The sequence below is a fragment of the Octopus bimaculoides genome, chromosome 12, assembly GCF_001194135.2.
Source record: "Octopus bimaculoides isolate UCB-OBI-ISO-001 chromosome 12, ASM119413v2, whole genome shotgun sequence".
NCBI lineage: Eukaryota > Metazoa > Mollusca > Cephalopoda > Octopoda > Octopodidae > Octopus > Octopus bimaculoides.
Genome location: NC_068992.1, coordinates 43,778,916 through 43,789,154, shown reverse-complemented (window position 1 = coordinate 43,789,154; position 10,239 = coordinate 43,778,916). Strand labels below are relative to the sequence as shown.

Sequence of the window (10,239 nt, the reverse complement as noted above, 5' to 3'; positions counted from 1 at the left end):
TTCTCCATCAAAACATGAAATTCCAATTAAGATTTCTTTTGTATTCATCATTCAGTACATCAAGCTTTAAGTATTTTACCAAATTCTTAAAATCAGAACAACATTATTGCTTTAGCCATTTTAGAAAATATTACTTTTATATTGAACATTAGCTGGAAGAGTTGTTGCAAAAAAGCACCCACTACACTCTCAGAGTGGTTGGCGTTAGGAAGGGCGTCCAGCTGTAGAAACTCTGCCAGATCAGATTGGAGCCTGGTGCAGCCATCTGGTTCACCAGTCCTCAGTCAAATCGTCCAACCCATGCTAGCATGGAAAGCGGACGTTAAACAATGATGATGATGATGATGATCCGTGATTGATTGGAGATATTGACTTTACATTTGTTTTTGTTTCTCATTGCTGACAGCACAACTGTGAATTGAACCACTAAATGTAGAATAATGTGTCTTTCCAAGGGTTTGAATAGCAACAATAAAGTCTGGTCGCATAATATTGATTTTTGTAGTTGAGCATAGGAATCTTACAATTACTATGCTGTGTGTATGTTGGTGTGTGTGTGTGTGTGTGTTTGCATGCGTGCACGCATGTGTATGTTAAGAGTATTCCTTGAGGAATTTAAAGAGATAGAAAAGCTAAAAAGAGAAGAATAAAGAAAAGTTCTAAGACAAAATCTTACATTCTTCTAACTTTTGTTTCCCAACACATTGTGACTGGCACTCAAAAGCATACATTTTTTGAAGATCTTTATTTTGAACAACTGCCTAAAATAGAAATTATTCAATGAAAGTTAGCAACAGTGCAATGTGTAAAATAGTTTGATTATGATGATGATGACGATGATGATGATGACGATGATGATGATGCTTCTTGAATGTTATTCGCTGGTACCCCATTACTACCATCTTATCTTTTCTTTGATACTCTCATCCTCACTCATATAAATGTGGGGTAGCCAGGCATCTTTACTAGAGCAAGACACCTCTATCTCTGCTTATCTCTAGCATAAAATCGCTTTTCCACCCACTTAAATATTCTTTTCTCCTCTAGACACAAGGCCCAAAAGTTTTGGGAAGGGGGCCAGTTAATTAGATCGACTCCCAGTATGCAACTGGTACTTAATTTATCGACCCCAAAAGAATGAAAGGCAAAGTTGACCTCGGCGGAATTTGAACTCAGAATGTAAAGACAGTTTTAATACTGCTAAGCAATTAGCCCAGCGTGCTGATGTTTCTGCCAGTTCACCGCCTTTAGCGTGGCAATGATTCTGTCAGCTCATTGCCTTAAGTATTATGGGCAATACAACACGTCTTTTATAAAACAAATAATAAATAAGAATAAATGAGAATAAATAAGAATGAATAAGAGTAAATAAGAATGAAAGGTAAAGTCCACCCACTTAAATTTTGCCCCCACTTCTTTGAGAGATTTCCCTTTTTCTTGTCCTTTCCTGTCTTACAAGTTACTTGGCAACCTCACTAGTGCCAATGACTTGAAAAAGCATTAGGAAGGGTATTCAGCCATAGAAACCATACCAAAATAGATAATAGAGTTTGGTGTAGTTCTCTGGTTTTGTTAGCTCTTGTCAAATTGTACAGCCAATGCCAGGTGAAAAATGAATGTTAAACGATGATGATGGTCATCATCATTATCATCATTGTCATCATCCTTGCTTTAATGTCCAATTTTTGATTCTTGGATTGAGTCTTTGTTTGTTCTTTCGCTGAGTTTCCATTCATCAAATCCATTTACGAGGCTGTGGTTGGTCTGATGCTGTGGTATTAGACACCAGTGCAATGCGTCATACAGTGCAAATTGAACACAAAACCATGGGGTTGAGAAGCAAACTTCTTACCACACAACCATGCCTTTGTCCCCCCCTCCCTACACTTATAAATCTCTCTTCTGGCTTTGTAACTTATTAATTTAATATTTATTGTTTGCAAAAGTTTTTAACAACATAATACAATGATGGAAAGAACCAAATGGGTGATGAGTTCAATTCTTTTTAGGGATGAAAATTTTCAAGGACTTTGACTCCAAATCTATATTCAAATATATAAAATATAAGTTGTCATTGCAGTTATTATGTACCAGTTTCAGCATATTTCTTTGAAAATAGCATAATTATTGATGATACAGGTATACTAGTGTATATGCTTGTTTCAGTGGCATATTGGGTATGCTGCCACACCCAATGCTACCAAATTTCAAGCAGAGGTATAACAAAAGTTTTCCATTAAGATCGTAGTGGTAGCTGTGCCAGTTTCATGTAAAGGACACCCATGTATCATGGTCGTTGCTGGTGCCATGTAAATGACACCTGTGCATTGTAGTTGTGGTCGTTGCTGGTGCCATGTAAATGACACCTGTGAATTGTGGTCAATGACGGTATCATGTAAATGATACTTGTGTATCATAGTTGTGGTCATCAATGGTGGCATGTAAATTGGTACCTTGGAAATCATGGTCGTTGGTCGTAGTCATTGCCAATGCCATGCAAATGACACCTATGAATTATCAGAGTTGCTGCTAGTGCCATGTAAACAGTACCTATTTGTGAATCATAGTCCTGGTTGTTGCCAGTGTCGGTGGCATGTAAAAGCACCCATTACACCCCTGGAGTGGTTGGCATTAAGAAGAGATTCCAGTTGTAGAAACCATGCCAAATTAGACTGGAACCTGGTGCAGCTCTCTGGTTCATCAGCTCCAATCAAACCGTCTAACCTGTGCCAGCATGGAGAGTGGACATTAAATGATGATGATGATTTGTGATTAAATTAATGAGTAAGTTTAATATTTATAATGAATTGGTCATTTTCAATGGGTGTGTAGCACACAGCTAGCACACCCGGAATATATGTCTCTTGTATGTTTGCTATTTGCGCATATGTATGCTTACTAGTGAATGCATATATATTTTGATTTAATTACCTTGTAACCAGTATACTCATTAACTTCGATGAAACTTGGCTTTTCTCTACTGATTAATTCAAAATTATTGTTGAAGCATTTTTGCAACTTTATACTGCTTAAGGTTTTCGATTCATTGTTCAAAGTAACTGCAGCTGAGTAGTAATATGCCTGAAGGAAACAAATTTCTACGTTCCACATTGTGGTTAGGACATCTGGCAAATAAATTGAGAAAGAAAAGACATTATCAATTTATTTTTTGAAAAATCCAAAGACTTTTTAATATGAATGAATCCAGTGAGAAAACTCATATGAAACACCGGAGTTGGTTTTGAAAATAGCATGAAAATCTAAATAACCATGTAAACTTGAATTCTTCTTACATTTTCACTCAAGAAAATATGTTTTATTTTTACTTGTTTCCTTTATGAATCAAGAATACATCTGATTGTATCATTATCTAATTATGATTTTGTTTTGCAATATCCACTCATATTTTATGATTGAGTGGCTAATATTAATGTTAGGGAAGGTGGCGAGCTGACAGAAATGTTAGCACACTGCTGAAATACTGTGCCTTCAGCAATGAAGTTTGAAAATATGGGGATGAGCTGGAAGAAAAGGGTCATGATGCCAATGGTCAAGGAACTGAATGGAAAAAGAAGTACGAAAGGGGAAATGTGGTGGGGAGGTGAGTGTCAGGCTCTTTTTGCCCACCGGAAGCATTGTGAACGGACGTCAGGGAATTCGTTCCCAGGCAGGTCAGATAGCAGCTGCTTATACTGGGTGACAGAGGTAAGGCAGGATTGCTAGAGAGATTACTGCTAGACTGGCATCGATGAGAGAGGAAGATAGGTGAACCTCTTTTCATTTCTCACACATGACAAGTTATTTCGGCAATCATATACAGATGTTGTTGTCCCCTATGATGGCAGTGAAGATAAGGATTGGCAGTGATGTCATCAGACCTTTCTATGGCGAAGGAGACATAGTAGCTTGGATTTGAAAGGTCAAAGTTGTGGCCATGCTACAAGGCATCGAAGATGTAGCAAGCTACATGGTGCTGTATTTGGAGGGGAGCGCATTGGCATTGTGCCTCGAAATTAATGAAGAAGAACAACCGAGTGCAGCAAAGATCAAGCAGTGCTCAAAAGAGGCTTACACAGAGGGAGAGTACACCACTTTTGCTAAACTAGGAATGGTCATATGGAACAGGCTGATGAATATGCTGTGGAGGTACAGAGGTTGGCTGTGCTGTCAGGTCTCACTGGAGAGGGACTGGAGAAGGTAGCATGACTGGCTTTTGTGAATGGCTTTCCTGATGATGTGTCAGTGCAGCTATAACAAATGCCAGGCGGCAACAAAATAGCGATGAGTGAGCTCATTATTCAAGCCCACGTGTTGATACGAAACACTGGATGGAAAGCAGTGGTGATGGTGGTTGCAGAAGCCTGCGCCGCTGCGTGATGGCCAGTGAAAGACGAAAAGAGACCTGCTATGGAACAACAGCGGCCATTCACAGGTCAGTGTTTTAAGTGCCAGGGATCGCACAGGCGAGGAACTGCTTGGAGCCAGGACCAGAAAATAATGAAGAATTTAGTAAAATGACATTGTCATTATCAAGCTGTTATTTAGAACATAATTTAACAAGAAATTTTGACTGAGGGATTTAAATTGGACCACTTTAAAAGAGGAATTTGTTTCATACAACTAGGTACAATCTCAAGTGGTTTGGTATGAAAAAGATTAAACCAAGTGATGAATGAAGTTAACCACCCAAGAAGAGGAACAGAAATACTTCCACAGGTTCCTCAACAATCAAATTCTATTCCATAGACTTTGGTCAACATGTCACTATTGTACAAGACACTAACTAGTCCAAAGTGACATACAGTAGAAACTGACCTGAAAATAAACTCCTTGACCATTCACAGCCTGACACAATGATTGCATAAAAAGAAAAAAATAACAAAGAGAACTTACCTGTAAAATGAAGAAAGACGAAGAATAAAATACTCCAAAAGGAAAGAACCAGCATGGTAGTAAATAGAAATGAATTAGATATTCTTGACAAATAATGATTTTCCTTTTATTTTTTTGAGATCTTGGCTGAGACTAAACAAAGTTGATTAGAATTTCTACATCAAATGTTCTTAAAGATGGGTATTATTAATTTCTTTACCTTCATCTATTTAGTTGTATTTACAAACTGCAAAGGAAGAAAATAAGATATAGTCTTTCGTCAGTTGATATAATACCTGATGTTTTATAATTCTTGATACTTCAAATAATTCAGAGTTTATGGTGGGGGAAAATACAAAATTGAATGTTCAGAAGGAAATCTGAGGATTTTAAAAAAATGTTTGTGTAATATTAGTGCTTCTCAGTTATTGCAATATACTTGACAGTAATGACAAAATCATTAATACCTGAATGATTGATGTATGTACACAGAAGATGTAGTTTTGTCCCACAGGCAATCTTCAAATTTTTCGATCCAAAGGTTTTTTTAAAGCCAATATTTTGTCTGCTTTGAGTTTCACCATTCCAAAACAGAATGTGTTTGTGTGAGTGTGTGTGTGTGCATGTGTGTGCATATGTGTGCATGTGTGTGTGTGTATGTGTGTGTGTGTGTGTGTGTGCGTGTGAAAAGAGAGAGAGAGAGTCAATGCATAAGATGGAGAAAATCTCAACATAGAAAACACTTAGCAGTACTCAAATGACTTGAACTTATTGTCACCGAGGAGCAAGTCAGCAGGGTTATGGCTATAAGGGGAATCAAAGTGAGCAGGTATGGAGGCAATGATTCAAATAAGCAACTTGGGTTGTAATGTACAATATATATATATACATGTAAGGATGTAAACAGAGAAAGCTGGCTCAATTTTCAGATAATGAAAAGTTAAGTGTAAATATATATATATTTTTTGGAGAGCAAACTTACTCAGATTACATAGACTTAAAGAATTTGAGGGGAGAAATGTAATCTGAGTAAGTTTGCTCAATGAAATATGTATATATTTATATTTGATAGGTCATCATCTGAAAATATGAGTCTGCCTTCTCATTTACATCCTTATACTTACATATATTTTGTACTGTAAAAGCCAAGGTTTTATCTGATTAAGTCATTCTATCTGTCTGTCTGTCTGTCTCTCTATATATACACACACATATATATATATCTACACACACACACACACAAACACAACTCTGCTGGATGCGTAATGTCAGTGTGCATACACGACAGTGTAAGCACCCTGAGAGAAAAGTTGGACATAAGAAGCATCAGATGCAAGAAAGACAATTGAGCTTCTATGGTCATGTGTATGGATGAAGTGTCACACTCAAACAGTAGAGGGAACCTGTGGAAGAGGTAGACCCAGGAAGACAATGAATGACCTTCGAACGTTGGGCCTTACAGAGGCAATGACAAGTAACTGAGACATTTGGAGATATGCTGTGCTTGAGAAGACTTAGCAAACCAAGTGAGATCGTAACCGATTCTAGTGTCACATAATTGGCTCGTTTAAAAGTACCATTCAATCATTGGGCAATATGCTGTGCTTGAGAAGACCTGTTGAGTCAAGTGAAATTGTAGTCATGGCCGATGCCAGTGCCGCCTGACTGGCACCTGTGTTGGAGGCATGTAAAAGGTACCATTCAAGTGTGGTCTATACCAAAGCCGCCTGATTGGCTCCCATGCTGGTAGCACATAAAAGGCACCACTTGAGCATGGTTAATGCCAGTGTCACTTGACTGGTTCCCATGCTGGTGGCACGTAAAAAGCACCATTCCAGCATGGTCAATGCCAGTGCTGCCTGACTGGTCCCCATGCCAGTGGCATGTAAAAAGCAGCACTCACTACACTCTCAGAGTGGTTGGCGTTAGGAAGGGCATCCAGCTGTAGAAGCCTTACCAGATCAGATTGGAGCCTGGTGCAGCCTCCTGGCTTGCTAGTCCTCAGTCAAACTGTCCAACTCATGCCAGCATGGAAAGCAGATGTTAGATGATGATTATGATGATGATGATGATTATGATGATGATGATGATATATATATATATATGGTTGTGCTACTTCAGGCTGATGACGAGCAAAGACTCAGAAACATGTCCCTGAATGCAGGCTAGGCTGGGTGGAGGAGTTTGTCTCCCCCTCACAAACATAAGGACACAGGAAATGTGTCAAGGCCGACAGGAAGCGGTCCAGCTTCCTAGGACTAAATAGCAGTAGTATATTTCCTTATTGGGACTGTCACGTTAAGTTGGCAGTATACAACTACTTTATATGTATATATATATATATATATATATATATATATATATATATATATATATACACATGCACACATATATCATCATCGTCTAACATCTGCTTTCCATGCTGGCATGAGTTGGACAATTTGACTGAGGACTGGCAAGCTAGGAGGCTGCACCAGGCTCCAATCTGATCTAGTACGGCTTCTACAGCTGGATGCCCTTCCTAACGCCAACCACTATATATATACACATACTCACACACAAATGTATTCTTTTATTCTTTCACTTGTTTCACTCATTTGACTGCAGCCATGCTGGAGCACTGCCTTAAAGTGCTTTTAGTTGAAAAAATCAGCCCTCAGAACTTATTCTTTGTAAGCCTAGTACTCGTTGGTCTCTTTGCTGAACCAAGTTTTTTACAACTTGAGCCTCAACCTGTAAGAAACTGCTTCGGGAACAAAATTTGTTTAGGGAGTGTAAACCAAGGTCCAAAATCTTTTAAGAAACAAGGTTTCATGGCTGGCTGGCAACGTATTTTTCTGCAATGTATGGATAATTTATTCTGATCACACTATTTATTAGCATTATCACGCGTTTGAGATTAAAAAAGAATTATTTCTCTATCTTTAAAGAAGGTCTTGTTTTTTGTTTATTTATTTTTGTTTTTTGTTGTTTGTGAAGAAACCTAACTTTGAGCTACTTTTTGTAGATCACTTTTTATTCACTGTTTTCTAAATCTGAGCAAAGCAAATAGCGGTGAAGTTTTTGATTTTGCACCCACCCTAGAAAAATTCGGCAACCCCTGTTCTTGAGCCCATGGGTTGAGGGTAGGTGAAGCTACATGAAATGATAATGGTTCTCTCAGGATGAATGCCACAATATTTGGTGTTCTAACAATACCCCATCATTGGCTAAGATACAAAAATTGCCATATATATACCCACATGCACACACAGTTATACACATGTATACATACAAACCTAAGTTCACTCATGTGTCCTCAAATGCCTATGTGCCTCTTCGTAATATAATGCATATATATATATATATATATATATATATATATATATATTATATATATATATATATATCATCATCATCATCATCATCGTTTAACGTCCGCTTTCCATGCTAGCATGGGTTGGACGATTTGACTGAGGACTGGTGAAACCGGATGGCAACACCAGGCTCCAGTCTGATTTGGCAGAGTTTCTACAGCTGGATGCCCTTCCTAACGCCAACCACTCAGAGAGTGTAGTGGGTGCTTTTACGTGTCATACACACACACATATATACATATATATGTATATACATACACACACACACACACACATATATATACATACACACACACACACACACGAAAAATGCGTTAAATACTACAAAACATACACGTAGGCAGACACGGAAGGACCCCAATTCTTCATCAGTTATTGACTGAAAATACTAAAACACAGTTTCGTACATTTAATGAAGTGGGAACTTTATAAATTGGCAACACCCACAAAATTTGTGTAGAACTAGGGCTTGAGCGAACAAAATATAGGGTGGACGTACGAAAGTAAACAAATGTAATTTGAAATGATAGATGAAGACAATAAATAACGCCTTACAGCCAAACATGATATTGATGGATTAATGCCTACACACACACACACACACACGCGTGTGTGTATCATTTAATGCCCTTTCTTCCATATCAGCATGGGATGTCTGGATCAGCATGAACTGATGAGCCCAAGAGCTGCACTGGGCTCCAGTATCTGCTTCGGTATAGTTTCTACTGTTGGATGCCCTTTCTAATAATGCCAACCACTCCACAGAATATACTAGGTACTTTTCGTGCAGCAAGCAGTGGTGAGGTTATCAAGGGTATGCAAATCAAAGACTCTTCAAGTAAGTTGGGGTAATGTGTTGAGGAATATGTAAGTGTAATAGAAGCAGCTGTCTTGCTGAAGAGATGAATACATGACTTCCCCATCTGGGGAGAGAGAGAGAGAGAGAGAGAGAGAGAGAGAGAGAGAGAGAGAGAGAGAGAGGTAAAAGGGTAAGTAAGTGAGACGACTAGGTTAATTTCTCAGCCTATCATTACTAGAAGGCACTCATTCCTTCAACAATATCATTTGACATTTATTTTTATAGAATTTTAACCTTTTAGTATTTAAAGCAGAGGCAATGAGAAGAAGACCCATCAAGCTGAGCAAAATTGCAGTCATGGCAGATATCGGTGTCACACAAATGGCACTCGTGCTGGTGGCACATAAAAGTACTCATCACACTCTTGGAGTGGTTGGCGTTAGGAATGGCATCCAGCTGTAGAAACTATGCCAAATCACACTGGAGTCTGGTGCAGCCTTCTGGCTTACCAGCAGTAGTCAAACTGTCCAACCCATGCCAGCATGGACAACAGACATTAAATGATGATGATGATGAATTGATAGCAAAGTGTGTAAGAAATGAAATGAAATGCAAATTTAGCCATATGGAATGAAATCCTGGTTTTGTCATATATTGCTGAAGTGTGTGAAGTTGTAACATGTTGACATGTTTCCATACATTATAATGAGAAATTGAAAGAGAGAGATAATACCAAATTCTACATATGTCTGAAACATTGGACGAAAGTGATACATTGGAAGAAAATCAAAATATTGCAAGTAAATGACCGCAAAATTGTGCGATCCGACCTTGTTTCCAAAGTTATCAGCATCTCCTTCTTTCCTGCTTTCCTCCTGTCTTTGTGCCGGCTTTCATTCACCTTCACCTACAGAACATACATACAGTATGAAACATCAGCATCTCTCTCTCTCCCGCTATCCCTCTGTCTTTCAGCATCTATAGAAAGCTGTTTTCTCTCTCCTCTGTCTTTTTCTCATTCTTTGTTTTTCTCACTCATACATATTCTAGAAGGATTATAATGTTAAATTTTTCTAATGCAAACATGTAAATGAAAATAAAGTTTATTTGGTAGCCGAAAGATTACTGAATATTTTGATACTTCTTACACCAAAATTGGCATCTCAGTTCTTGAATCTATAAGGAACACACACACACACAAACTCTTATATA

General features: G+C 38.2%; 1 protein-coding gene across 5 annotated transcripts in view; it reads right to left on the bottom strand.

Annotated features, from left to right (window-relative positions):
• LOC106873081 (uncharacterized) overlaps window positions 1-10,239 on the bottom strand; it is a 52,707-nt gene that overhangs the window by 31,219 nt on the left and 11,249 nt on the right. For 3 of the 5 annotated variants that reach the window (XR_008265311.1, XM_052972161.1, XM_014920312.2), the window contains exons 2-4: window positions 4,894-5,119; window positions 2,932-3,125; window positions 677-761 (exon numbers count right to left, since the gene is read on the bottom strand). Coding sequence is in view for 4 of the 5 variants with exons in the window: in XM_052972161.1 (XP_052828121.1) it covers window positions 677-761; window positions 2,932-3,125; window positions 4,894-4,948 (334 nt within the window). In the remaining variant the exon portion in view is untranslated. Of the gene's footprint in view, window positions 1-676; window positions 762-2,931; window positions 3,126-4,893; window positions 5,120-5,339; window positions 5,765-10,239 lie in introns of those variants that run through there. The other 2 variants (XM_014920304.2, XM_014920326.2) reach the window with 2 other exon arrangements.